Consider the following 27,616-nt stretch of genomic DNA (forward strand, 5'->3'; position numbering starts at 1 on the left):
GGGGGTGCTGGGGATGCTCCCGTCCCCACCGGCGTGGGGAGATGGGTGTTTTGCTGGGTTTTGCCTGGGACGATCGCCAAAAGAGCCCCCCCGGTGCCCTCCCAGGCTGGAAAGGCTTTACCGATGCTTCCACACCAGCAACAACCTTTCCTTGGCTCCATCACGCAGGGGCTTGAAAAGCCCTTCCCTGGCAAACAGCACAGCGGGTTTGTTCCCCAGGACTGGCTGTGGACACCTTCACCTTGGTGCCCATCAGCTCTAGCCCCCCAAAAACCGCTCCCCACCCTTGGTACCACCCAGGGCCAGAGATCCCATGCCGCTGCCCTTGGTTTATTTTATAGTTTATTATGGTTTACTCTTTGGCGGTTTGCTCTGCCCTTGAACCTGCTGCTTCCCACACCAGGACCTCGGGCTTGGGGGTGATGCTGCCGTCCCCCCCAGGCACTGGGGATGCACCAGCCCCGCTCCCATGGCCCCAGCACCATAAGAATCATCCCGGCGCCGTATTAACCCTGTGGCTGGTTCAGCGAGAAATGGGTCATTTCCCAGCGTGGCACCGCTGCGGCGTGGGGACAGCGAGTGCGGGAGCGGCGTCCCCCCCTCAGCCCCTCGCGGCAACCGTGGGGGGGCTCAGTGCCTCTTGGTGTCCCCAGAGAGTGTCGGGTGGGGTCCTGGGGGGCATTCCTGTGTAGGGTGGGATCCTGGGGGGCTCCTCTCTTCTCACCATGATGTGGCCATGGGGCTTTGCTGGGCAGCAGGATGAGCCTGTTCCCTGAGCACTTTGTGCTGAGCATCAGGCCAGAACGGTCCCTTCTGGGCTAAAAATCCATTAATTTCCATCTTGCCCTTTTTTACCTTTTTTTTTTTCTTTATTTTCTTTTTTTTGACTGGTGCCATAATTAGCTCCATTAGATGAGCTTAATTACTTGAGGTCAGCTGCAGCCCCGGGGCAGAGGCAGGAGGGGTTTGGGATCACCTGGAGCAGCCGGCTATAGGGGTGCACTATAGGGACCGAGGTGCAGTGGGGTGCTGGGCTATAGGGATTGCCGTGTGTTGGGGTGCTGGGCTGTCGGGATTGCAGTACGATGGGGTGCTGGGCTATAGGGATTGCAGAATATTGGGGTGCTGTGCTATAGGGATTGCAGTATGTTGGGGTGCTGGGCTATAGGGACCCAGGTTCCAGCCCTGTTTCCCTTTCTTGCTGTAAGACTCAAGCGTCTCTTGCCAACCAGCTTTGTGCTCAAACAACAACACAACTAAGCAGTCGATTTTCCAGCAATTAGCTACAGTGAGAACATTTCAAGTCCTAGAAAACACCGCCCCACCAGATTAATTAAATCCTCCAATTAATGTCTCATTTAAATGATGATGATGGCTGTTATCATTTCATATTGATTATCTTTTTTTTTTTGCCTTTTTGGTCTTAAAATAGAGCTGCTGTCCCTTCCACGCTGCCTTTTCCACACCCAGCGAGCTGTTTGTTCTCTCTGTTTGATTTGCCGGCATTAAATGCGCGTCTGGAAACCCGCACCGTGTATTTGGGGTATTGATGGGCAGTGGCTCCGCCACGCGGGCACCTGTGACCAGGGGACCCGGTGGCACATTTGGAGATGTTCGAGCAGAAAGCCTGTGTCTGTAGCCTGAACTTTGATGCAGTGGCTGTACGCTCGGCCAGGTGAAATTGGACTCCTGGCATATTCAATTTTTACTGCTATAAACCCAAAGCCATTACTTCCCCCCCCCAGCTCAGGCATCCATAAACCTTGCCGCTGCTTTGCTTCCAGAATAAGCCGGGCATTTATGTTTCCCGGGAGCTGGTTCATTGGCGTAATGGATGTGTAACCTCCCATAATTGCTAAGGTTATTCCGGCGCTTGCATGCGAGCCTGGGCTCTGTCACCGCCGAGCGCTGGTTTTATTTCCAGCGTGTTGCTGGTGGGAGAACTCAAAGGCAGCGGGAGGCTTTGAAACGCTGCCAACCTGGAGTGGAAAATGTGAGCGAGCGATGGCAGGAGGCAAAGGGGACAGTAAATGGTTGTATGTGTCCCTCACGCCAAGAAAGCCCTTGAGGTGCTGGAGAGAGTGGAGAGAAGGGAACGGAGCTGCTGAGGGGCTGGAGCACAAGTGTGATGGAGCGGCTGAGGGACCTGGGGGGTTCAGCTGGAGAACAGGAGCTGAGGAGAGACCTTCTGATCTCTGAACTGCCTGAAAGGAGCTTGGAGCCAGGGGGGTCGGGCTCTGCTCCCCAGGAACAAGCACCAGGAGCAGAGGAAATGGCCTCAAGTTGCGCCAGGGGAGGTTGAGGTTGGATTTAGGAACAATTTCTTCCCCAAAGGGCTGTGGGGCATTGGAACAGGCTGCCCAGGGCAGTGCTGGAGTCACCATCCCTGGAGGGCTGGACAGATGGACATGAGGTTCTCAGGGACATGGGGTAGTGCCAGGGTGGGGTGACAGTTGGACTTGATCTTGGGGGTCTTTTCCAACTAAAATGATTCTATGATTTGATGCTTAGAGCACAAGGTAGAGGAGCCTTGAGCTGGCGCCATGGCTGGACCACATCAGGGATGCAGGACTGAGCATCCCTGGACTGAGCATCCCTGGCCGCGGCTCAGCCTGCCCGCGCTCCAGAGCAGCCCAGTGCCGTGTCCGGGGAGCAAAGCGGGGCTGCGATCCCCAGCACAGCTCCCGCCTTTTCTCTCCCCTTCCAGACAAGGAGCTCCCGGCACTCCCAGGGCTCCCAGCCCGGCTTGGCCGATCAAGCCAAACTCTCCTTTGCCTCGGCCGAATCCCTGGAAACCATGTCGGAAGCGGAGCTACCCCTGGGGTTCAACAGGATGAACCGGTTCCGGCAGAGCTTGCCCTTGTCCCGCTCCACCAGCCAGACCAAGCTACGGTCACCAGGTACCCAGGCGCTCCAGCCCCTCCGGGACAGGCAGATGCTGCATCTGCTGGGTGGCGGGTTGTTTTTTATCTTGCACAAATAACCCCAGGAGGAGCTGGGGATGCTGTGTGGGGTGACTGATGCCTTCAGCCTCGCTGCTCCAGAGGGAGGTTGAGTGGCCAGAGGTCCCCAAACCCCCGTCTGGGTGCACACAGACACTTCCAAGCAGATGGTCAAACCTTCATCGCCAACCTTGGCCCATCCTTGGCATCACATGGAGAAGGGGAGCGGGCACATCTCACCATTTTCTGTTCCTTCTGCTTCCAGGGGTCCTTTTCCTGCAGTTTGGGGACGAGACGAGGCGCGTCCACATCACCCACGAGATCAGCAGCATGGACACCCTGCACGCCCTCATCGTCCACATGTTCCCCCAGAAGCTCACCATGGGGATGCTGAAGTCTCCCAACACGGCCATCCTCATCAAGGACGAGTCGCGCAACGTCTTCTACGAGCTGGAGGATGTCCGGTGAGGATGGGGGCTCAGAAATCCACCGCAGGTTAACTTTTCCTTTCTTTAAGAGCAATTGCGAGTGAGGAAATTAGTGGGGTTACAGCAGAAGGGGGTGCTGGGTGCAATCATGGGGCTTGGCGGCTTCCAGCTGGGATGCTCACAGCCCTGTCTCCTCTTTCAGTGATATCCAGGACAGAAGTATCATTAAAATCTACCGGAAAGAGCCACTTTATGCCTCGTTTCCAGCCTCGCACATTGCTAACGGTGACCTGAGGGTAAGGGGAGGACAGGGTGTCATGGGTGGGGGTGCCCCCGGGAGGCTGGGATGGATGGAGATGGAGGGATGGGAATCGCCTGCGTTTGTGGAAGGAGTAATGACCGCAATTCATCTTGCCCGGTTCCAGCGTTATTACTTTAAGAGAATGGATGTTTGGGGCCTGACAGCAGGGAAATCACCACGATAATTAGGGGATTCATCAGAATAAATCATCCCAGCCCGGGATGGGGAGGAGGGAGCTGGTGTTTGCCAAGGCCAGGTGACGATGCGGTAGATGGAGATCTTGGTCCTTTGTGGGGTGAAGTGAAGGTGGGGGACGTGATGCTGATCCCCCGCCCCTTTTCCGCAGCGAGAGATGGTGTACACGTCCAGGGAGTCCTCCCCCACCCGCCGCCTCAACAACATGTCCCCGGCGTCCCACCTGGCCTCGGGGTCCCCCCCACCGGTGCTGCAGTCCTCGTCCCCATCCCGCTCCCGCATGTCCTATAGCGGGGGCCGCCCCCCATCCTACGCTGGCAGCCCCGTCCACCACAGCGAGCGCCTCTCCAACCTGCCCCCCGCCCAGGGGGTGTCCCCCAGCCCCAGCGCCATCCTGGAGCGGCGGGACGTGAAGCCGGATGAGGACCTGGCTGGGAAGAACGTGGTGCTGGTGAAGAACGAAGGGCTGTACGCCGACCCCTATGGCATGGTGCACGAGGGCCGGCTCAGCATCACCTCCACCCAGTCCCTGGCCGGCATGGGGGACCCTTTTGGCTACTCGGGGGGGCTCTACAAGCGGGGGTCCGTGCGCTCCCTCAGCACTTACTCAGCGGCCGCGCTGCAGTCGGAGCTGGAGGACAGTCTGTACAAACCCAATGCGCCCATCTACGGCGAGACGTACGGACCCGCCTTGGGGTTCCGCATGCCCCCCTCCTCCCCGCAGAAGATGGCCGATGGGCGGCTGGTGGACGTGCAGCCAGGGCAGAGCCCCCACAGCCCCTACTCGGGACCCCCCAGCCGCTCCTCGCCCGTCCGTCAGTCCTTCCGCAAGGATTCCTGCTCTTCGGTCTTCATGGAGAGCCCCGTCAACAAACCGCGCAACCCCGGCTCCTCCGGCCCCCCAGAGCTGTTCCCTGGCCCCGGCGATCGCCCGCTCTCGGGGTTCGGCTCCCCTGGACCGGCCAAGGACACAGAAACGAGGTGAGAAGGGTTCAGTCTGGGGCTCTTCACGACACAAAAGCCCTTGAGGTGCTGGAGCGAGTTGAGGGAAGGGAACGGAGCTGGGGAAGGGGCTGGAGCGCAAGTGTGATGGGAGCGGCTGAGGGACCTGGGGGGTTCAGCGAGGAAACGGCCTCGAGTTGCGCCAGGGGAGGTTGAGGTTGGATCTGGGAACAATTTCTTCCCCAAAGGGCTGTGGGGCATTGGAACAGGCTGCCCAGGGCAGTGCTGGAGTCACCATCCCTGGAGGGTTGGACAGATGGACATGAGGTTCTCAGGGACATGGGGCAGTGCCGGGGTGCGTTATGGTTGGACTTGATGATCTTGAGGGGCTTTTCCAACCAAAATGATGCTAAATCCCCCCAAGATATGAACTTTGCTGCTCCGGTGTCATCCATGGGTGCAGCTGAGGAGGGAGAGGAGGAGCAGAGGAAGGTTTTGACCCGTCTCCACCATGGCAGAGGTGCTGGGACGGGTAACAAAGCACCAAATTGTGCAGGACTGAGGAGTGTGATTGGGAGCGGCTGGGGCAAGAAGAGAAGGGGAACAAAGGGGGTGGATGTGGCTGGTGACAGCAGTGCTGCCATGTCCCCGATGTCCTTCCTTGGACTCGTGGGACATGGTGCGTGGATGGCGAGGGTGTTGGCGGTGCCGGAGCCGATTCCTCAGCCTGTCCCTGTCCGTTTCCCCGCGCAGGGAGCGCATGGAGGCGATGGAGAAACAGATTGCCAGCCTGACCGGGCTGGTGCAGAGCGCGCTGCTCCGCGGCTCCGAGGCTGAGACCCCCAGGTACGGAGCTGGGGACAGTGCTGGGACCCCGGGGGCTGCTGCAGGGAGGGGGACTTCCCCAGCTGGGCTGTTTGCTGCCAAGGCTGGGGTGTCCTGTCCCCCTCCCAGGGACCATGTCCCCGAGCTGGTGGGGATGGGGGTGCCTGGTCCACACTCACCCCCTTCCTCTTTCATCACAGCGAGAAGACAGAAGCCACCAATGGCGGGACCCCCCCATCAGCATGTAAGTGACTACAGAGGCAGCCCCCCCACCACGCAGCACCCCCAGCTCTGCCCACCGCTGCTGGGGATCTGGGGGGTGCAGCAGCCCCCGCCATGGGCTAAGGCTCTGGGGACACCTTGTTGTGACCTTTCAATACATAAAAGGGGCTTGTAAGAAAGATGGAGACAGACTTTTTAATAGGTCCTGTAGCGACAGGACAAGGGGTAATGGTTTTAAACTAAAAGAGGGGAGATTCAGGCCAGATATAAGGAAATTGTTGGCCCTGCGGGTGGTGAGAGCCTGGCCCAGGTTCCCAGAGAGGTGGTGGATGAACCATCCCTGGAGACATCCCAGGCCAGGCTGGACGGGGCTCTGAGCAACCTGAGCTGGTGAAGATGTCCCTGCCTATGGCAAGGGTGACACTGGATGAGTTTAAAGGTCCCTCCAACCCAAACCATCCATGTGCAGGCAGCCAGTGGGACCCCCATCCCAGTAAGAGGCATCTCCAGGGTGGTCTGCAGCTCCCCACCGGGCTGGGTTATCTCCCCTCAGCATCCTCTGCCTGTCCCCCCCGCAGCGACCAGCCGCAGTGGCACGGGGACACCGGTGCCTGCGCCGCCGCCACCCTCAGCCAGCAGCACGCCGGCGGGCCAGCCCACGGCCATCACCCGCCTGCACATGCAGCTGCACCTGCACGACCTGCAGCAGAACGCCAGCGACCTCCGCAACCAGCTGCAGCAGCTCAAGAAGCTGCAGGTGGGTACTGGTGGGGGACACCCCAACCCATCCCAGCTCTTATTGGGGTGGCTCCAACCCTGGAGCAGGAAAATCCCCTTTTGCTGGTGAATTTAGTGTGGGAGAGCATGGGGATCCTCCTGACCAGCCCTGCACTCACACCAGTGCCCGTCGAGGGGGGTCTTGCTCACCCTGGGTCCCACCCTCATCCCTGCAGCTGCAGAACCAGGAGACGGTGAAGACGATGCTGCGTCGGACGGAGACGGAGATCAGCGTACGGGTGACAGACACCATGCGCAAGCACGAGGACCCTCTGCAGCGGCAGCGCAGCTTGGTGGAGGAGGAACGGCTGCGGTACCTCAACGAGGAGGAGCTGATCACCCAGCAGCTCAAGTGAGCTGGGACTAGGGATACGAGTGGGGACAAGGTCCTTGCATGCTGACCCCCATGGGCCAGATCCTCCATGGGTGTGAATCAGCAGCTCTGCACGGTGACAGGTCACATCCTGCAATAGACAGGAGCGGAGGAAACGGCCTCAAGTTGCGCCAGGGGACATTGAGGTTGGATCTGGGGAAGAATTTCTTCCCCAAAGGGCTGTGGGGCATTGGAACAGGCTGCCCAGGGCAGCGCTGGAGTCACCATCCCTGGAGGGTTGGACAGATGGACATGAGGTTCTCAGGGACATGGGGCAGTGACAAGGGTGGGGTAGTGATCGAATCGATGATCTTAAGGGGCTTTTCCAACCAAAATGATTCTGTGATTCCATTCTTGCCTGCTTGTCTGGCATGGTGAGGGGCTCCCAGCCCAGTTGTCCTCTCCCCTCTGCGCATGGGGACCCACGAGGCTGGTCACCCTGGGGTCTCACCAGCATCCCAGAGCAGCAGTGACACCCCTGCCCTGTCCCTGTGCTCACAGTGACCTGGAGAAGTCAGTGGAGAAGATCCAGAAGGACTTGGCCCACAACCACCGGCTGATCCCGGTGCAGGAGCTGGAGGAGAAGGCCGTGGTGCTCAAGCAACTGGGGGAGACGCTGACGGACCTGAAGGGTGAGGAGGTGGCCGGGGCTGGGTGACATCTCCGTGCTCCATCTTCACAGAGAGGACACTCCAGGCTGCCCGTTGCCTCTGGGTTTGCATCTTTGCAGCTGCTGAGTGTTCACCTCCATCTGTCCCCATGCTGTCCCCGTCCTGTCCCCATCCTGCCTTTCACACACAGACGCCCTGCACCTCGATTCGAAGTGCTGAGCTCCTGCCTGCCAGAGCATGACAGCCCAAAAAACATGATTTGGCAGCAGTTGCTGAGGTTGTAAGAAGCAGGGACGGGGAGCGAGGGCTCGGGGAGAGATGGGAACACAGCGCAGGCGTAGGAGCATCTCTGTGTTCCTGCAGCTTTCGCATACATTCAGGCTGATGCTGAGCAGCTGGGATGGTGGGCAGAGCATGAGCAGGGAGCCAGGAGCAACCTGTTCCATGTCACTGTGTCCCCAGGGTCCTGGGTACCAAGTCCCCAGCTCCAGGCCAGAGTTGGGTGCCCTGGATGTGGAGGGAACACTTTGAGGGGCCAAGATCAGTGCCTGTTGGGGGATGATGGGCACGGGGAGCAGGAGAGACACCAGCCTGGTGTCCCCAGGGTTCATCCTGCTCCAGCCGGCGGGGTGTCCCTGCCATGGGTACGATGGCCAGGGTGGCTTTGGTGGGCATGGCATCCCCTGGCATTGCCAGCCGGGCACTGGGAAGGGGTCCCTAGCACGCCAGGCCCCTGGTGACCCCCGTTTCTCCCACCGCAGCCCAGTTCCCCAGCCTGCAGAGCAAGATGCGGGTGGTGCTGCGGGTGGAGGTGGAAGCTGTCAAGTTCCTGAAGGAGGAGCCCAACCGCCTGGACGGGCTGCTCAAGCGCTGCAAGACGGTGACGGACACACTCGCCCAGATCCGCAGGTCAGCCCGACCCCCTCCCCGGCCCCGCAGGCCCCAGCGCTGTCCCCCAATAACTGCATCTTAGGGGAGCCTTGGGGGACACGGCCAGTCCCACCGTCCTCTCTGCGTTACGGATGTAAATCCCAAGGGAAAAAAAGGCTCGTTTTTCTGCTAAGAAACTGAAAAACACCCTCGGTCCTCTCTGGTGTGTATGTGGGAACCCCCCTTTCTAAACTGACTTTTAAAGCGTGGTCATGTCCAACCCTTGGTGTGATCAGAGATCTCTTTCGCAAGGACAGCGTCAGGCCGGGGCTGGCACACCTGCCTCTTCCCATCACCGCACGCTGGGGATGGGTGAGGGCTCAGCCGCGCTGCGGGAGGAGGTTTGCAGCGCCGGGTTTGCCTCGGGCTCAGCGTTAGCCTGGTTTGCTATGGAAATGAACTTGGATGGTCAGGCAGGGTCTGAATCTGCCTCCCTGTCATTCCCTGGCCCTAATCGCTCCTGAGTCCAAAGGGAAATCTCAGCCAGAGGGGCAGGGTTGGGCGAGATCTCATTTCCCAAGAGGTTCATGAAAAGGGACAGCGGGTCGAGGAGCTCCGTGTGCTCCCTGAGAGGCTGGAGTGTCAGCTCCAACCCCTTCCCAGACACCAGAGAACACAAACCCACAGCTAGAAATATACATACATATTATAATCTCAGCTTGTCTCCTCAGCTGGAGAACAGGAGCTGAGGGGAGACCTTCTCGCTCTCCCAACTGCCTGAAAGGAGGTTGGAGCAGGGGGGGTCGGGCTCTGCTCCCCAGGAACAAGCGCCAGGAGCAGAGGAAACGGCCTCAAGTTGCGCCAGGGGAGGTTGAGGTTGGATGTGGGGAACAATTTCTTCCCCAAAGGGCTGTGGGGCATTGGAACAGGCTGCCCAGGGCAGTGCTGGAGTCATCATCCCTGGAGGGGCTGAAAATACACATCGATGAGGTTCTCAGGGACATGGGGTAGTGCCGGGGTGGGTTATGCTTGGACCCGATGAGCCTGAGAGTCAGTTCCAGCCAAAACAGTTCTATGGTTCTATATAACGCGCAGTTACAGAAGAGCCAGTTTCTTTGCGGGGTGGCTTGACGAGGATGCAGGACCCCCCTGTGCCATGTCACCCCCAGCCCCTCTGCTCTGTCTCTGCCAGGCAAGTGGACGAGGGCGTGTGGAGCAGCCCCAGCACCCTCAGCCAGTCCCCCAAGAAGGTGCCCCCCGAGACAGACTTCAGCAAAGGGCTGGACCTGGAGATGCCCACCAGCCCCCCCGTCAGCCTCCACCACCTGACATCTGGCACCGAGGCCCTGGGCATGCCCAGCTTTGGCCACAGCCCCCCCCAGACCCAAACCCACCCCTCCAAGAGCAATAACCCTGCCCGAGCTCCAGAGATGGTGCCCGCCAAGACGCAGACGGGGCCCGAGACCCCCAGCAAGAAGAGCGCGGACAAAGCCGTCTCCGTGGAGGTGAGAGCCTGGGGAGCTTCCTCAGCTTGGTGGGGGGCTCCAGAGGGTCTGTCCCAATGTCTCCCAGCTGAAACTGGGAACAGGAACTGGGTCCATCCTCCTACTTGCTGAGTTTGTAGCCGATGGGTTTGTCTGGAGGGTGGGGAGCCCCTGGTGATGCCTTGGGAGCACCCTCAAGTGTGCATTGGGGGGGGTGCAGCTTGGGGAAGGGGTCCATGCTGCACTCCCCCACTCCTTCCAGGCTCAGCAGTGTTTTGGGGGGCCGTGGGTCACATCCTGCCTGCAAGGGCAGGAGAAGCCATGGTGTTTGGGGGGCTGCAGCGGGGTCTCCGTGCCATTCCCAGGCAGCTGAGCGGGACTGGGAGGAGAAGCGGGCGGCGCTGACCCAGTACAGCGCCAAGGACATCAACCGGCTGCTGGAGGAGACGCAGGCCGAGCTGATGAAGGCCATCCCCGACCTGGAGTTCGCCGCCAAGCACAAGCAAAGCCCGGGTGGCAGCAGCAGCACAGCCTCCACCCCCGAGCACAAACCCTCCAAACCGCAGCACGCACCCAAATCGGGGGGCAAAGGGGACCCCAATGGCCGCCGGGGCTCAGGTACGGCATGGGGAGGGATGGGGGACGCCTCCACATCCCCGGTCCTGCATTTGTCCTGGTCCTGCTGTCACTGCTGGGTCCCCTGGGCTGAGCTCTGCTGTCCTGGGGGTCATTTATCAGAGTCACGGGGTGGTTGGGGTTGGAGGGACCTCTGGAGATCCCCCAGCCCAGCCCCTGCTCACACGTCTCCAGAGGAGGAGACTTCAGCAATTCCTTGTCCTTCTTGAACTGGGGAGCCCAGAACTGGACCCAGAACTGCAGCTGGGGCAGAGCAGAGGGGGAGGATTCACCTCATGACGCCACCAGCCCCAAGGACACATTGGTGGCTCATGGTCACCTTGTTGTCCCCCAGGTCCTTCTCCGCAGAGCTGCTTTCCAGCAGCTCAACCCCAACTGTCCTGGGACATGGGGTTATTCCTCCCCAGGTTTATGCTTGTTTGGGGCAGCGGGTGAACTGGGGTGTTGTATTAGAGGGGCAGGGAAAGGTCTCGTGCCCTCACAGCACCGTTTGTGCCCAGACGAACTGACGGTGCCGCGGTACCGGACCGAGAAACCCTCCAAATCGCCACCGCCTCCCCCTCCACGCCGCAGCTTCCCCTCGTCCCACGGGCTGACCACAACCCGCAGCGGCGAAGTCATCGTCACCAGCAAGAAGGAGCCCGGGTTCATGAAGGTAGAAAGTGGGGCTGCGGGGTGTTGCTGGGCTGGACCCACCCGGCACCCCCCACCCCTCACCTCCCCGCTCCCAACTCACAGAAAGCCGAATCGGAGGAGCTGGAGACCCAGAAGCCGCAGGTGAAGCTGAGACGGACGGTGTCGGAGGTGGTGAGGCCGGCGTCCACCCCTCCCATCATCGCCTCTGCCATCAAAGACGACGACGACGAGGACCGCATCATCGCGGAGCTGGAGGTGAGCGCGGGAGGGGCCGCGGGGTGCCCCAGCTCACCCGCATCAGTGGCGATGCCCCCCCTGCCCTGTCTGCTCCCAGCTCCAGGCATTTTTGGGGAACGCCTTGGGGTGGGTCCGGGGAATGACATCCCCAGCACTGGCACAGCAATGGGCTCCTCGCCGGTCCCCCACAGGAGCACGGTGCCGCGGGGGGGGCAGCACAGGGCGGCTGTACCCGTGTGCCGTGTGCCTGCTTCACCATCACTCTCCTGCAGCATTTCCACCCCATCTTGGGCTTTAAGCCAAACTCATTTGTTTTTTAACACTATGCAGCTTCAGCTGGAGGTTCCTTGGGTTTTGTGCACGAGGCACCCTGCAGAGATCCCATCTGAGACGTCATCCTGAGTCTCTGAACCCCCCCAGGCTGCCTGTGCCCCATGTCCTCCCCCCATTTGCTACAGTCGAGGTGCCCAAGTGCGTTTTGGATGCTTTTGCCTGGCTGGTTTTCCCCCAGGATGCTGGGGGACCAGTGATGCTGCAGGCAGAGGGACCAGTGATGCTGCAGGCAGGGGGACAGGTGACGCTGCAGGCAGGGGATGGATGATGCTGCAGCCAGGGGGACAGGTGACGCTGCAGGCAGGGGGACAGGTGACACTGCAAGCAGCAGAGGGACAGAGATGCCTCTGGGCTGATGAGAACAGCCGATATTTTGCTCACTGCCGAGTCCCGGTCCTGGTGTGACCACGGCAAGCATCCCTGGGCTGCGTCGCCGTTACTCCCAAGCCTCCCTCCTCCAACTCGCCGTGTTTGACTCCCCAGGTGTTTCAGAGAAGCTCTGCCTCCCCTTTCCTCCCCAAGCTCCGTTCCGCTCCGCTCGTGGCTGCCGTTTACCCTGGGCACGCAGCCATGTGGCCCAACGGAGCCTCCGGTGCAGCCGAAGGATGGAAGGTAACAGCTCGCTCCCAGCGACGACCCCTTCTCCTGCTGCACTTTCACCGCCTCCTCTCCCGCCTCTTTCCAACTCACTTCTGCTTCTTTCTCTGATTTAACAAACTAACGGCTTCTCTCCACTCCCTTGCTCACCGCCACGGCCCGTCCGGCACCGCCACGGCACAGGACCGAGCACTAACCCCCGCGGCACCAGCACGGGGCTGCCTCGGCTCCCGGGGGCCAGGTCCTGCAGCCCCACGGATGGGGAGGAGGAAGGGGCCACCCCGGCAGGGCACGGGGAGGGCTTGGTGCTCTCCCCCGGGGAGAGGGTGGCACTGCAAGGGGACGGTGGCGGGTGATGCACGTTGTGCCCTGCGCAGGGACATCCTGCTCCATGTGTATGATGCGGGTGGACCAGGGGCTGGTGGCTACTGGGACCCGCTGGGTTTTGGCCCCATCAATTCCTGCAGTGCTGAGCAGGGACACCTGGGCACAACTGGGAGGAAGGATGATGTTTTCCAGGTGAATTCTGCCTGCTCAGGGTTTCACAGACCTGCTGTCCCATGGCAGTGTGTTTGCGACGGCTGGTCCCTGCGTGCGCCTCTGCTGGGAGCACCAGTGTCCTGCTGAGCACTGGGCTCTGCTCTGGCCCCAGTGCCCTCCCAGTTTACACCAGCACGGGAGTAATCCCAGCTGGACTGTGCGATCAGTTTTCCATTCAAAAGGTGCAGCAACACCGACTCGTTTTTGCTTCAAACTCCGAGTCCTTGCTGCGGTTTCACAGACCCAGGTTGCCTTACACAGGGTAGAAAAAGTCACTGTGCCAGTGGGGATCAACGGGACGTCAGGGCTGGGCAGGAGGGAGCTGAGAGCCACGCATCTCCCTGACCAAACAGCGATGCCTGGAGCCACCAGCGTTGGGGACCCAAGTGTGTGGGGACACACAGTGCCCCCGGCAGCTCCCCGTGTTGTCCCATCGCTCCCTCGGCTCTTAATTTCTCTGAATTCTCTACCCAGGCGCCGCTGGCCCCGGCGGGGAGCCGGGCTTTCTCCCTCCCGCAGATCGTGCTCACCGAGTGGGTGTCGGAACCGCCGTCCCCCGAAGCCGAGGCGGAGGTTTTGGTGGAAAGGGGCCGCTCGGAGTGCGGGGACCTGCCCGGCAGCGCGGCAGGAGAGCTGGCACCCCAGCGGGGAAGGAAATGCCGCGTGTCCCCTGGCACCTCCAAAAAGTCTCCGTCTGCAGCCGGGTACCCTCCAGCCTCGGCCCTGCACCCCCCAAACACCCCGTCTCGGGGTTGTGCCCTCGCAGCAGCAGAGACTTGGGGGTTCCCATCTCTCTCGAGGCACAAAATGAGCCGTCCTGTGGGGGGAGAAGGAGGGGATGCTGCTCTGAACGCTGCCAGCTGGCAAGGAGATGGCAGCAAGACTTGTCACCAAGGTCCCCTGGATGTGCAGCCTCCTTGTCCCCGGGAGAAAGGAGCTGGTGAGGGGGTGATGACCAGCACCGCTGGCAGAGGGTCTGGTGATGTCCCCCAGCTTCCTGGTGACAGGGACCCCCCAGGAGGAGCTAGGCAGAGTGCGCGGGGGACATCGCTCCCTCCTGGGGACTCTGCAGGGGTTTGCAAACCAGTGCAGAGAGAGGAGGGTTCGCCAGCCCCAGTCTGCCCAGTACCACATCCCAGAGCTGTCCCGGGCAGAGATCCAGCCCTGCAGGGACACGGACAGTCCCAGGATGAGCATCACCAGGAGCAGGTTGCTGCGTCCTCAAGCCTTTGCTCAGCATCACTGGGAAGGGACAGCATGGCGCCAGCTGCTGGGGGAGGAGGTGGCGCAGAGTGGCTCTGCAAAGAACAGGTGTCCCCTCGCTCCGTGACTCCGCGCAGCAAGATCTGTGAAGGCACATACCAGCGACTGGATAGCCTGGAAGAAACTATCCGTGAGCTGGAAATCACCATCAGCGAGATCAGCAGCCATCCCTCCGTGGAGTTTGTGCTCCCGAAAGAACTGCGGGGAGCAACGGGAGCCAGCAAGGAGCCCATGGGAGGTCTAGGGAACCTCAAACCCACGAGCTGTGACAATGGGACCGTCCTGGACCTCAGCCAGCCCAAAGATGGTGCTCCCAAGGGTCCATCTCCAAGCAAGACCAAGCCACCTCTGCTACCCAAGCCGCAGGTCCCCGCCACGCCGCAGGTTTATATTCAGTTCTCTCTCGCTGTGCTCTGCCCCGGACTCACTCTGATGTTTCTCTTCCTCCGTCTCTACCTGCTCCTTCTCTGTGACTCTACCTCCAAGCAGAGCCAAGGTGGAAAACCAATCTCCTTTTTCTCCCTTGCACTTGGATCTTGTCCTTGGATGTATTTGGGCAGCGGACAGGCAGGTGGTGCCGGTTGCTGGGCACAGCACCACGTTAGACCCTGGTATCTTCTACCCTGTCAGGCTGTGGGGCTGAGCGTGCTGCTGGTGCTGAGCACCCCCCGGGGCTGGGTTCATGTGGTGATGCAGCAGCATCCCTCGTTTATGCTGGTTTTTGCATAAGCACTTTTTTAACACACTGCGGTTTGAGCGTGGCAGCTGCTTCTCCTAATTAAATCACAGCGCGGGCTCCCCGAAGCCATCCAAATTGCTTTCTGCTGGAATCCGCAGCTGAATAGCTGGGCAAAGGGAGGAGAAACGCCCTCAGCCGCTCCGACGCCGGCCTGCTCCTTTATTAACAGCCAGCGCTGGGGAATAAATCTCCTTGTTCATTTGCAGCAATTATCTGGGCCCCGGTTGCCAGCGATGCCGCAGCCCCGGCACGGTGCTCTGGCTGGGAGAATGGGCCGTGGAGTGGGTGTAGCTGTGATTTCTGCCCTTGGCAGCTCCCGCTGCAGCGCCGGAGCCTGGCGAACGAGAAGCGGAGCTGCGGGATGGATTGATGGCTCCGGGCTGGCGCCTCTGTGCGTACGCACAAAGCTGGTGCAGGACTCGACACTCGGAGGTGGCGGTGGTGGATCTGGGGTGCCCCAGGCAGTGAGGGGACAGGTGGTGATCCTGTGACATTTGGCATTGCCCAGGCACCCCGTGGGTGCTGCTTTAGGGACCGGCAGTGCCAGGGGACGTGGGTGCAGGTACCTGCTGCTCTTGCAAGTCTCTGTATCCTGCTCTGTGCTCCGCTAGTTAATAAAGTCCTCTGTATTCCCACTGCCGCCGTTTCCACCTGGAATCTGCTTCTGCCTGCCGTGGCCTCTGCTCCTTCCTCTTGGTTGTGCATCCTTGTCCTGGGGGGAGATGCTCCCTCTGTCCCAGGGGGATGTTCCCCCTGTTCCCCGTCTCCCGGTGTTTGCCGTGTTCTCCGTTTTTTGCCTCTAACCCCCTGTTTGCATTGCAGCGGTGGCTGTCGGTGAGTCCTGGCCAGTTTGAGCTCCCCCATGATGGCACACGGAGCTGGTGACCTTGTCCTCGCCCTGGGTTTGTCACCGCAAGCTGTCCGGGCAGGGACATCACGGCTCCAGCCATCGCTGCCCAGCACCGGCAGCGCCCAGCTGCCAGCAGTGCGAGCTTCCATCTGCCGATTTTAACCCCTTTTCCCCAAATTCTGTGTCCCGGCAGAGCGGTGGCGTCTCCATCCCCGCCATGAAGATGGTGAACCCTGCGTCCCGCCTGAAGCAGAGCCAGCAGGGCAGCCCCGACAAGGGCAAGCACGTCAAGCCGCGGATGGAGTACATGCGCATCCAGGGCCAGCAGCAGGTACTTTAGCACCGTCCCCACTGTCCCCACCGTCCCCACTGGCAGCAAGACGAGCCCGCGGCCCCGGCATCTCCCTCGCTGCCTCGCACGGGGGGCGAGGGGGTGGGTGGAGGACAAGGGCGATGCTGCAGGTGCTGCTTTTGGGGACCGGGAGCTCCCTTGGCTGAGCCCAGTGGGGCTGGGGACATGGGGACGCAGCTGTTGGGGCGCAGAGGGGGATCTCACCCCAGTTTGTGCCCAGTTCAGTGGTTTTCATGGGGATACAGCTGTTGGGGTGCAGAGGGGGATCTCACCCCAGTTTGTGCCCAGTTCAGTGGTTTTCATGGGGACACGGCTTTGTGCTGAGACTGGCCGACTCGTTACCAGTGTGGTTGGTGTGAGGCTGAAGCCACTTGTCCCCCAGCCCCATGAGCCACCGCTGAGCCCCAGCGTTGGTCCCCTCGCCCTGAGGGACCCCGGGATGTCCTTGCAGAACAATTTGGGTGCCGAGACGGGCGCTGCAGAGCCCTGTGCTTGGCACAGGGGCTCCAGGGGGCTTCACCTCTGTGGGGCTGGGGCTGCCGGGCCCCTCGCGGGAGGTTTTGGGGAGCCGGGACCCTCTGTGCACCATGACACCGCGGCTGCAGAAGCAGCTGGTCCTGGGATGGGGGCTCTGGGGCATGGTGATGGTTTGGGGGTGTCTGGCAGCGTGGGGATGGGGGGGGCAGCTGGAAGAGGCTGGGATGGTGTGTGTGTCCCCCCCAAGTTCAGCACCCACCTCTCTCCCGTCCCCATGGACAGTGGGGGTCGCCCCCCTCTGTTCCTGCTGACACCCCAGTGCTGGTGGGGGAGCCTCCAGCTGGCTCAGGCCCTGGGCAAGGTACCCACAGCCCCCCACCCCCCGGCCTCTCCTCCCCTTTCCAAGCCCCCCCTCCTACCCGTGGGGGGCAGCACCCCTGGAGCGGGTTCACCCCCATCTTCTCCTCCCCACTCTGTGTCTTGACCCCCGTCCCCGGGCCTGGTGTTAACAAAACCACCCAATAAACCCAATTTTGCTCATTCTGTTGCATCCATAAACCCCCTTGGATAAGCCAGAGGTTTTCCCAGCTGCCTGGAGCTGGATTCAGGGGGGATTTAATGCAATTTGGGCAAATGGTGCATGAGCAAAATAGGCATCTTGCTCCCCGCTGGCTCCGTCAAGAGGGTTCAGCCCCCCCGGTCCCCCCTCAGCTGGTTGTTGTGACTACAACAGGGGTGGTACCAGGATGGTGGCACTGCCATCCTCGAGCATGGGGTGTCCCTGCCTGTCCCCCAACAGGACTGGTGGGTTTTGACACCCCCCGAGGGGCCAGGAAGCATCTCCTGACCCTGGGCACCCGAGGGAGGCCACTGTGTCCCCACTGTCCCATGTCACCACGCTCCTCCTCGCCCCCACCCCGGGGTAGCATCGCTCACCGGCCCCCACTGGGGTGACCAGACCAGGAGTTTTCCGTGTCGCTTTTGTCCCCGCAGCCCTCGCTGGGCAGGATTTGGCCATGTCCCCCCCACCCCAGAGCCCACCCCTGTGCAGGGGGGCTGGAGGAGCCCCCTCTCCATCCTGGGGGGTTTCCCGAGTGGCAATGGGTCGGGTCACCACTGACGGGGACTGGGGGGACACCGGCACCTCTCGGAGCTCCCCCCATCTAACGCTGCCCTTCTTGTCCCCCTCCCCGCCTTTCTCCCCTCCGCCCGCCCCCCTCTGCGTCTGCCTGTCTGTCCGCGCGTCCGTCTGTCCGTCCGTCTCTGGCTCGTGTCTCTCTCCCCTCGGGGGACGTCCCGTTCCCGTCCAGTGACGCGAGGGACCCGCTCGTCTCGTGCTCTGTTTGTGGTGGCCCCTTTTCCAGCTGCTTGACCTCAGGCCTGAACTCAATGCTGCTTCCGAACAATCCCCTCCTTGGCTCTTGGTTCTTCGGGTTTTAATTATTTTATTTTATTTTATTTTATTTTATTTTATTTTAATTTTTTTATTATTTTATTTTATTTTATTATTTATTTTTATTTTTATTTTATTTTATTTTGGTTTTTTAATTTTATTGTATTGTATTTTTATTTTTATTTAATTTTATGTTTTTAACTTTTATTTCATTTTATTTTTAATATTTTATTTTTTATTTTGTCTTTATTTTATTTCATTCTGTTTGATTTTGTTTATTTTATTTTTAATTTTATTTTAAATTATTCTATTTTTTTTTTTTTACTTTATTTAATTCTTTTTTCTTTTTAATTTTTATTTCATTTCATCTTCCTTTTTTTTCTTTACTCTTTTTCCTTTGTTTTTAAGAAACTCCTTGACTTCTCCTCCTCCTTCCTCCTCCTCCTCCTCCTCCTCCTTGAATCTTGCTTTTCTTTCTAGGCCGCTAGACCACCTAAAGATGCTAGCGAGACTCCTTCCCCCGCGGTGTCCGACAAACCCGCCGCTGGCAGGACCTCCATCCCCGTATTGACTTCTTTTGGGGCGAGGAACTCGTCCATCTCCTTCTGAGCATCCTCTCCTGCTCCCGGGGCTCCTCTCTCTTCCTTGGGCTCCTCTTCCCCGGGGACTTTTGGCTTCTTGAGGCGCCAGGAGGGACCGTCACCCCCGTCCCTCCCTCCTCCTGTTTTTCTCGCTGTTTCGCTCCGGTGTGGCCGACCTCGTGTGTCGCCTCCGCTCCGACTCGTCACCCGTCTCGCTCCGCAACGGCCAACCAGCCGCTTTCCGTTTCTCTCTCTTCTTTCCCCTCCTTTCTCTTCTCTTTTTACCTTCTCGTTTCGCTGCGTTTTGGGTTGCTGTTGGTTTGGTTTTTCTTCCCCCTCCCACCCCACTTTCTCCAACCTCCCTCTCCCCCCCCAACTCCCATTTTCTGTTTACTGAAGAGCTCTCAGAGCTTCACTCCACCAGTTTCACCAGTTTCACCAGCTCCAAGCCAGGAGGAAGCCGGGCAGCCCCCCCACGGAACGGTGCCACGCAGCCGAAGAGCCCCCACCACCCCGTCCCCACCACCCGCCACCCCACGAGGGGACGATGCTCCGCGTCCCGGGGGGCGGCAGGTGACACCGCAGGTCCTTTGCTGGCCAAGGGGTCGGTGCCGTCCCTGGGTGGGGGGTCACTGCCGTCTCCAGGGGGGTCACTGCGGATGTAAAATAGGCGGGGGGGGCGCCGATAACAGGTCACATCGTCACCCTCCATTTGTAACATAGCACTTTAAATGGCACCCGGGCGGGGATGCGGTGACACTCGGGGACCTCTGTCCCCTTCCCAGGGACAAGCGGGAGCCCCCGACCCGCAGAAATGTCCCCGGGGGAGCAACCCCAGCCCGGGGGAGCCGCGGGGGGGTCGCTGGGGTGCATGTCCCCCCATCACCCCATCACCCCTGGTACGCGTGTGTGTGTCCCCGTGCCCACCAGATCAAATCACTCCTTTCGTTGGCGAGTTCGTCCTTGGGTTGCTTGGTTTTGTTTGTTATTCTTTCTCTTCTTTTTCCCCCCACCTCTTTTTTTGTATCTCAGTCATTTTTGTACAGCAGAACGAGCCTTTTTTGAATAACAAAGAGAAAAAAAAATCAACAAAAAAAAAAAATCATGATGCAATTTCTTTGGATTGCAAAAAGCAACTCTTTACATTTAAGTGAAGTGTCTTAACATTTTATATTGTTTTAAAAAATATATTTACATATTATATATATATAGTATACGTAATATAAATATATATATAAATATTTAAGAGAAGAAATAAATCTCTTCACGTCTGGTATATTAGGGGGTGGATTTTCTTCCCTGGGTAGACTAGAGCTCCTTGTGCTTTTTGAGGGTCGGTTCCTCGTGCTGAGTTCGCATCCTCCATCCTCATCCCCAAACTGTCCCCATCACTTGGGGGGTGGGTGACACCCCGGGGTGCTGCAGCCCCCCCCTCCCCCCCCAAGCAGCAATAGCACTCACTCCATGCGTTTGTTTTTAATTTAATTGATAAATTATTCTTTTCTTGGTACCAAAGTGAAATACTGTAGCAAAGCCGCAGCTTTGGGTGATGGGTTGCTTGGAGGGGGGGGGGCACCTATTTTTGTCCCCCCCCCACCCACACACACCCCATTGCCCATCAAGCTGGTTTGTCCGTGAGCGTGTCCGCGTGCGTGTGTCCGTCCTTTCATGGCACCAACCCTGGTGCTTTCGCTGAAGCAAGAGGAAAAACAAAAATCAAAATACTAATAAAAAAATAATAAGTAAAAAAAAAAAAAAAGGCAAAATGTTCAAAATGTTGCAAAAATGATAAAAAAAAAGAATAAAAAAAAAAAGGAAAAAAAAACTATCAAGAACAAAGCGCTGCCTGCATCGTGCATGTGTCGGAGGCGCCCGCTGCATGCACACCCCGCTTTTACTCTTTAGAGGCTGTTTTGGGGTTTCTACGCCGTCGTGTGTCTCTGAGCATGAATTTTCTCGTGAACTGTTTGAAAATGAAAAAAAATCATTAAAAAAAAAAAAAAACCTTTAAAAAAATAAAAGAGAAGCGAGGGTGTCGGGGGGAGCCCACCCCCCCCCCCCCCCCGCCCCGTCCCTGTGTCGCTGTGGGTGCCATGGGTAGTTCTGTGCGCAACGTGACCATTGTAACTTGCAAAAAACAAAACTCCGATGACAAAGGGTTGCTTTTTAGTTTCCTTTTCCCTTTATTACTTTTCTTTTCTATCAGAGTGTTTGGCTTTAATAATAAAATTACTTTTTTTTTTTTAATTGCTCTTTCTATGGTATTTTATTTCAACACACCCCCTCCCCCCCACCTCCAGGTTTGGGGTCTTGGGTCGCTTGGATGGGATGGGAATGGGAGGTGGGGGACTCATCGTCCCTGGAGGTTGTTAAGCTGAGCTTGGACATGGAACTTAGTACCATGATCTAGTAATAGAGTTGGACCAAGAGTTGGACTTGATCTCTGAGATCTTTTCCAACCCAGTCCATTCTGTGATCCCCCAAACCACCCTGGTCCCCCAAGGATGGGTCTGGGGGTGCTGGGGGGGTCCGTCTCATCCCCCCCACACTGATAGCAAATCCACAATAAACCCTTCCATGTGCTGACCACCCCCAAGCAGGGGGTGCAATAACAGCAGGAAACCACCTTGAATAACCAGTTTATTTCCAATATATAGACTGGGATGGTTTGGGGGGCGGGGGGGGGGGGGGGGCAGCATCCAAAGCGGGGTGTTTGGGGGGTTTTTTTGCAGTTTTGCATATAGCGGCTCTGCGGCCGACTCGTACAACACGGGGGGGGATTCTGGGGGGCACATGCAGGAGGGTTTAAAAAGTCAACACTGGTCCAGCACGTCCCCTGATGGGGGGGTTGGGGGGGAAATGGCCTTTCCGCTGAGCAAAACGTCTTAAAAAATCCTTATAAATCCTTTGGAATATGTTACACAGTCAGAGACAATATTTACAAAGAAAGAAAAACAACTTTACAGCAAATATTTGCATAACGTATGAGAACAACACGGAGAAACAGTGACTTGACTTGACATCCCCCCCCGCCCCCCCCAAGCCCATGGCACAGCGAGGCCGGGGGTCCCTGTGTTCCCCCTGTCCCCAATCCTAAAGTGCTTCTGGGCTGGGGAGGGGGCTGTGCGGAGCGTGGGGGTGCAGGTGACAGCAGTGTCATTCCCCCCTTCCCCACCACTGCCAGCCCCTCTTGTCACACCCAGCCCGTGGTGACAGGGGCCACCCCAGCTCAGCAAACCCGCAACCCCCCCCCCACCCCGCCCCGCCCCGCCCCCCAGCACAGCACAGAGCCAGGTCAGTGCGATGGCACCGTGGGGGTCCCCAAGGTCCCCAATATCCCCAAGGTCTCACCGCAGCACCCAGGGAAGCGCCCGCACTTCGCACCGCCGCGGCTGGGGACAGCAGGGTCACCACCGCCTCAGGGGGGGACAGTCCCCACGAGCCCCCTTCACCCCTCCTGGCACTGCCGGGGGGGACGGGGCACCTCTGGATGGTGACGTGGGACCACTATGGGACACCGCCCGTCCCCAAAGCAAGGGGGACAAGGTGGCTTTGTCCCACCCGTGGAGCGGAGGCCACCGAGACTCGTTAAATAACAGCAGCTTGTCCAGAGCACAATTAAATACGAGAACGAAGGTGAGTCCTTAAATTAACCGCTGGCTGGAGGGGGGTGACACAGCGGGGACATCTCGGGGGGTCACAGACACTGGGGGAAGCGCAGGGGGGTGGCGGGAGTGCCCGGGGGGGTCACGGTGCCCGGTGGCTCCATGGGGGCCGGGGGTCTCGCTTTGGGGGACTCCAGGCTGCTGAGCCCCGAGTCCTTGTCACGGCAGGGGCCCAGGGCCACCTCCCGCCCCCGCGGCTCCTTCCACTCGTTGAAGTTGAGGTCCTTGAGGCCACCGGGTGCCACCACCACCGTGTGCCGCCGCCAGCTGCTCTTCTTGCGGCGGCTCTCGGGGGATCGGGCCCGCCGCAGCCGCACCCCCATGTCATCGGCCGAGGATCGGAGCCGCTGCCGGAGCTGCTCCCGCAGAGAGGGCCGGCCTGGGGGGACGGGGTCATCCCCCACCGGGGGTCCTGGGGTGTCACCGGCTGGCCGGGGCCGCCCCATCTTCCTGCGGGCCAGCGTGTCGCACTGGATCAGGTGGTGGGAGTTGAAGGAGGGGCGGCCCGTGGGGGTCTTGTCCTCGTCCCCAGTCCCTGTTTCCACCTGCCGGCTCTCGGTGTCCGTCTCCATGTGGCTGAGCTCACTGCGCTCGTCATCCGCCTCGTCCCCGCGGCTCCCGGCCACCGAGGGCCCCTCGGAGCAGAGGCTGCGGTCCATGGTGGACATGGTGGAGTAGCCGGACACGATGGAGCGAGCGTCAGGTGCAGGATCCAACGCGGCACCCCCGGCCTCCAGGGAGCTCTCCCGCTCCACTGCGGTGGGGTTGGGGGCCGCCAGCTCGGTGCCAGTGCCATGGGGGGCTGGCGGGGTGGCCACGGTCCCCTTGTCCTCCTGCTCACGGCTCAGAGTGTCCCTGCGCTCCGCATCGTCATCGGTGCTGCTCCCGACACCTTCGGCCTCTCTCTTCTTCTTCCTCTTGCGGGCGGCAGCCGAGACGAAGGGGATGGCGAGGAGCTCCCGGTGTGGCGGCACCTTCCGCGACGGCCACGTGCCCTGGGAAAACGGTGACACCAGAGTCAGGGATGGCTGTGCCAGGGTTGGGGACAGGCTCTGTGTCCCCCCAGGCCATCATCGTGTCCCTCCCTGCCACCCCCCAGACTGACACCCTCTTACCTTTGGTTTGGCAGAGCCGCTGCGGGTCAAGCCTGTAAAGCAGAGCAGAGAGGGGGGGTCAGTCAGGCCCTGGGTGTGGGGGGTGTGCTGGAGAGGGGGTTTGGTGGGTAGAGCTGGGGGGATGCTGCTCTGTTCCCCAAAAGCAGGATGGGGACATGCCGGGGCCATCAGACGGGCTGGCTCCTGTCTGGGACGCCAACGTCGAGCAGACTCGTGTGCTGGCAGCTGTAGGAGGGGCTGGGGGGGGTCTGGTGGTGAATGGGGGTCCCGGGAGGGTGGGAGGGCTGTGGTGGTGCAGGGGTGGCCCTGGCACTGCTCAATTGCTCCAGAGCCCCACGGGGAGGGGTGGGGACAAGGAGGGGACACACAGGCACACACAGCCGGGACACACAGCCAGGATGCCAGCAGCAGGACCACAACCTCCCCACGGCCATGGGGCACAGAGGGGACTGGGCCTCGGCACGGTGCTGCCACCATCATGTTACCGAGATGGGGTACAGGGACCTGGCTCAATGCCACATCCAGCCTTGGAGCGGGATCTGGGACAGGCTGGGACTCACGGGGAGCATTAGGGGACACACGGGGACACAGGGGTGACAGGCAGCCCTGGCTCTGCTGCCATGGTGTGAATGACAAGGACAAAACAACAGACACCTCCTCCCACCCCGCACGCCCAGGATGGGGTTAGCAGCTGCTGACGACGAGAGAGGGGGAGGCAGAAAGGGGGTGCTGTCCCCCCCGGGGCATTGGGACCCCCCCAAACCCCGGGATTTGTGTGCACCGCTCCCAGACCACCCAGCACCCATCCCTGCTGGGAGGTACCACCCGCAGCCCCAGTGCCACTGGCCAGTGATGTGGGAGAACAAGGATTAAAGGATTTGGGGCTTCCCAGGGTCTCAGCCGCCCTTTGTGATGCTGGGGACCCTGGGGACAGTGTCTGGACAGGACAGAATCCCCTCCCACTGTTCCCCCTGCTCCCGCTCTCTCGTGGTCACCGGAGGGGTTAGTGCGTGAGCAATGCACCCGGGGTGGACACTGTACCCGCTCTAGCTCTCGAGGAGATCCGCTGGAGGAGGAGGAGGAGGAGGAGGAGGAAGAGGACAGCACAGAGAAGTTCAAGGAAAGAACGTAAGAAATCAGTCGAACATCAAAAGGCTCCCGGTCTCTGGGTTGGCAGCGTGGGGGTGAGCACAGGTGGGGGTCCCGCGGGTGGCTGGGGGACAAGGAGCAGCCACCGGAGAGGAGGTGATAGGGGAGAGTGGGGAGGGGGCTCCCGTGTCACCCCTGGTGGGGACATCCCCATTTTCCAGTGACAAGGATGCTGGGATGTCCCAGTTTGCCACAGCCCAGCACCACAGCAGTGTTTGGGGGGGACGCAGCAGCTGGAGGGGTGCCCTGGGGTGCCAGGACAGGGGGAAATGGTGCTGTGGGCACTGCTCCTCACCTGCGGCATCGCCGGGTGCCGCCGTCCTGCCGATGTTGGGCAGCAGGTACTCGATGTTGGGCACAGACTGAGCCTCCTTCTCATCCACGGGGGTCTGACGGGGGGGACACAGTGGTCAGGGGGCTGCCAATGGCACCTCAGGGCCCAGCTGGGGCTCTGTGTGCCCCCCCGGCCGCACAATGAGACCCTCTAGGGGACAGGACTCACCTTCTCGCCCTTGTCCTCTTTGTCACTGAAGAACCAGTCTGACTGTGGGGGGAAACAGGAGGGGGGCCAGGGATGGGGGCTCAGCACGGGCAGGGGGCACCATCCCCTGGGTGCCACCAGCCCCCTCCTCCCGCCGCCAGTGACACTCACATGCTGGATGAGGGTCTCCACGATCTTATAGCGGTCGGGCATGTGCGTCACCATGTCGGTCATGTTGTCCTCGGACGTGCGCACCAGCGTGGGGCCGAACACCAGCGCCAGGTTTCGGGGCTCCATCTGCAACCAGAGCCAGGGTTGGTGCCTGTGGTCACCCCTCACTTCATCGGGCACCATCTCCCTTCCCAACCCACCACAATCACAGCATCATTTGGGTTGGAAAAGCCCCTCAGGATCATGGAGTCCAACCATAACCCACCCCTGGCACTGCCCATGTCTCTGAGAACCTCATCTCCATCTGTCCAACCCTCCAGGGATGGTGACTCCAGCACTGCCCTGGGCAGCCTGTTCCAATGCCCCACAGCCCTTTGGGGAAGAAATTGTTCCCCAGATCCAATTGGGGCCTGCCTGGTCTTGGGATGGACAGACAGACAGATGGTACCTTGTTTTTCTCTGAGTGGTCCGCGATGGTCTTCAGGTGACCCACCAGGAACTTGAGTGTCTCATAGTAGTGACCTGGCAGGTCCCGGATCTGCGGGGAGGCGCAGGTCAGCTCTCTGCTCACCCCCCCGCCCCTTTCCACCCACATCAGTCCCCAAGTGGGGGCCCAGGGTTGTCCCCATGTCCCTACCAGCTTCCTCAGCGTCCTCATCCTCTCACTGGCGTCCTCGATCCGGTTCGCCTCAATGAAGTCATTGTATTTATCTGGAAGTGGAACAAGGGGAGGTCAGAATGGGGCGGGGGCCACCCCCTGAGGACAGGGACCCCCGGATGCACCAGCCAGAAACACTGTGGTGCTGGTGGGGTCCCACTGGCACAGGGCACAGCAGGACAAGGACAAGAGCTGGCACTGGGGGCTCAGTGAGGGGGGTCTGCAGAGCTTCCTGCCACCTTGGGTGGGCACTGGATCCTTCTGTCACAGGGTCTGGGGACGTGTCCCCAGTGCAAGGACAGGTGGGATGGGCTGCTGGTATCAGCCACCAACATGTGGCCATCAGCACAGGGACATCTATGACACTGTGGGGGCCAAGGGTGACACAGCTACTCACCATCGGTGAAGAGAGGCTCAGGCAGCTTTCGGAAGAAGGATTTCAAGAGGCTGCTGATGACGTTCAGGTCCTGCCACCGCTGCGGGGGGACATAAGAGGCTGCTCAAAGGAACCACCCTGGGCACCCACTGGAGATGGTCCCCAAGCCAGGGGGGTCCCAGGCCACCGACACCGAGAGGGACACCAGCCAGCACCACTGTGGCTGTGGGAATGGCAGGGCGGCTGTGCCCATCCTGCATCGGGCAAGGAAAGCCCTGTGCTGGTGTCACCACAAGGGGACACAAATGTGTCCCTAGGCTGCCACCTACACTGCTGCCGCCAACCGCTAGGCGGCCCTGCCACTCCAGGGAAGGTGACAGCGATGGAGACAGGGAGGAAGATCGTGTTGGTGACAAGGATGGTGATGATGGAGACAGGGGTGGTGACAGAGCCAGGTACAACAGCCTCAAGAGCATCCAAAAGGCACAGGGACAGGGATGGGGACAGGGACATGTCCTCACCTCGTCCTGCAGGTTGATCTCGGTGGCCCCCTTGTTGAGCTGCTCCTGCAGGCTGGACACCACGGCGTTGTTCCCGGGGACACGGTAGATGCCCATGTACTCCAGCCCTCGGTCCTCCACCACCTTGCAGCAAGCTTCCACGATCAGGGGGACGTTCTGCGGGGACAGGGAGCGGGTGATGGGGCTGCCAGGGCCGTGTGGGGTGTCCCCAGGGGCTGGCGCTGCCACCAGGGCTGTACCTTGTTGTCCAGGGCAGGCTGACAGTCCTCCAGCCTCACCCCGAAGGCTCTGGGGGCAGATTTCTTGTTCTTCTTCATGATGTTAATACCCCATGGGGCTTTTTGGGAGCTACTCTCATCTGGGGAGGAAACAAACCCACAGAATCGAGTCAGGACAAATGCGAGAGCATCCCTGCTGCCCTGTGGGGATGAGCATGATGGCAGCGCCGGGAAAAGGTCCCCCCCTCTTTGCAAAGTCCCTGGGTAGGACCCACCTTTCGTGACAGCCACATCCTGCCTGGGGGACCGGGGTGCGCTGGTTCCCGTCTGCTTCAGGAACTCGGCTCGGATCCCCAGCCCGCGGGAGCCCTTGGGCGAGGAATCGGGTTTGGTGCCCGCGGGGCTGCGGGGAGAGCAGGGGGCTCAGGAGGCGCATGGCTGGGGCACCAACCCCATGCAAAACCTCCCAGTAAACACCAGCATCTCTCCCGGGCTGCCCAGCATCCTGGGGCTGCACCCCACACTGGGTACCGGGGTCTCCTGGGGGGCACTGAGCCCCTTTAACCCTTTGCTCAGTGACTGTTTGGCTGAACCAGACCCCCCAGCCCCCTGAGGGAAGCGGGGTGCCGCTGGCACTGCCCCATCACCGGAGCTGCTG

At 60.1% G+C, this 27,616-nt stretch overlaps 2 protein-coding genes across 29 annotated transcripts in view; one reads left to right on the forward strand and one right to left on the reverse strand.

The window, feature by feature from the left end:
- Positions 1-20,429, forward strand: part of SRCIN1 (SRC kinase signaling inhibitor 1) — a 61,653-nt gene extending 41,224 nt beyond the window's left edge. For 9 of the 22 annotated variants that reach the window (XM_065039644.1, XM_065039649.1, XM_065039651.1 and 6 more), the window contains 18 exons: positions 2,708-2,900; positions 3,208-3,406; positions 3,573-3,666; positions 4,018-4,847; positions 5,562-5,654; positions 5,834-5,877; positions 6,434-6,612; positions 6,809-6,984; positions 7,507-7,637; positions 8,378-8,525; positions 9,679-9,991; positions 10,336-10,588; positions 11,107-11,261; positions 11,345-11,497; positions 12,296-12,424; positions 13,424-14,596; positions 15,995-16,132; positions 18,504-20,429. In XM_065039644.1, the coding sequence (XP_064895716.1) occupies positions 2,708-2,900; positions 3,208-3,406; positions 3,573-3,666; positions 4,018-4,847; positions 5,562-5,654; positions 5,834-5,877; positions 6,434-6,612; positions 6,809-6,984; positions 7,507-7,637; positions 8,378-8,525; positions 9,679-9,991; positions 10,336-10,588; positions 11,107-11,261; positions 11,345-11,497; positions 12,296-12,424; positions 13,424-14,596; positions 15,995-16,132; positions 18,504-18,632 (4,530 nt within the window). In that variant the 3' untranslated portion in view covers positions 18,633-20,429. Of the gene's footprint in view, positions 1-2,707; positions 2,901-3,207; positions 3,407-3,572; positions 3,667-4,017; positions 4,848-5,561; positions 5,655-5,833; positions 5,878-6,433; positions 6,613-6,808; positions 6,985-7,506; positions 7,638-8,377; positions 8,526-9,678; positions 9,992-10,335; positions 10,589-11,090; positions 11,262-11,344; positions 11,498-12,295; positions 12,425-13,423; positions 14,597-15,994 lie in introns of those variants that run through there. The other 13 variants (XM_065039654.1, XM_065039661.1, XM_065039646.1 and 10 more) reach the window with 12 other exon arrangements.
- Positions 20,430-20,766: 337 nt separating this feature from the next.
- ARHGAP23 (Rho GTPase activating protein 23) overlaps positions 20,767-27,616 on the reverse strand; it is a 30,139-nt gene continuing 23,289 nt past the window's right edge. For all 7 annotated transcript variants that reach the window (XM_065039672.1, XM_065039669.1, XM_065039670.1 and 4 more), the window contains exons 14-24: positions 27,234-27,361; positions 26,980-27,098; positions 26,741-26,896; positions 26,241-26,319; positions 25,823-25,896; positions 25,634-25,723; positions 25,186-25,311; positions 25,036-25,077; positions 24,829-24,922; positions 23,385-23,416; positions 20,767-23,264 (exon numbers count right to left, since the gene is read on the reverse strand). In XM_065039672.1, coding sequence (XP_064895744.1) covers positions 22,302-23,264; positions 23,385-23,416; positions 24,829-24,922; positions 25,036-25,077; positions 25,186-25,311; positions 25,634-25,723; positions 25,823-25,896; positions 26,241-26,319; positions 26,741-26,896; positions 26,980-27,098; positions 27,234-27,361 — 1,903 coding nt within the window. In that variant the 3' untranslated portion in view covers positions 20,767-22,301. The remainder of the gene's footprint in view (positions 23,265-23,384; positions 23,417-24,828; positions 24,923-25,035; positions 25,078-25,185; positions 25,312-25,633; positions 25,724-25,822; positions 25,897-26,240; positions 26,320-26,740; positions 26,897-26,979; positions 27,099-27,233; positions 27,362-27,616) is intronic.

The sequence above is a fragment of the Columba livia genome, chromosome 23, assembly GCF_036013475.1.
Source record: "Columba livia isolate bColLiv1 breed racing homer chromosome 23, bColLiv1.pat.W.v2, whole genome shotgun sequence".
Taxonomy (NCBI): Eukaryota; Metazoa; Chordata; class Aves; order Columbiformes; family Columbidae; genus Columba; species Columba livia.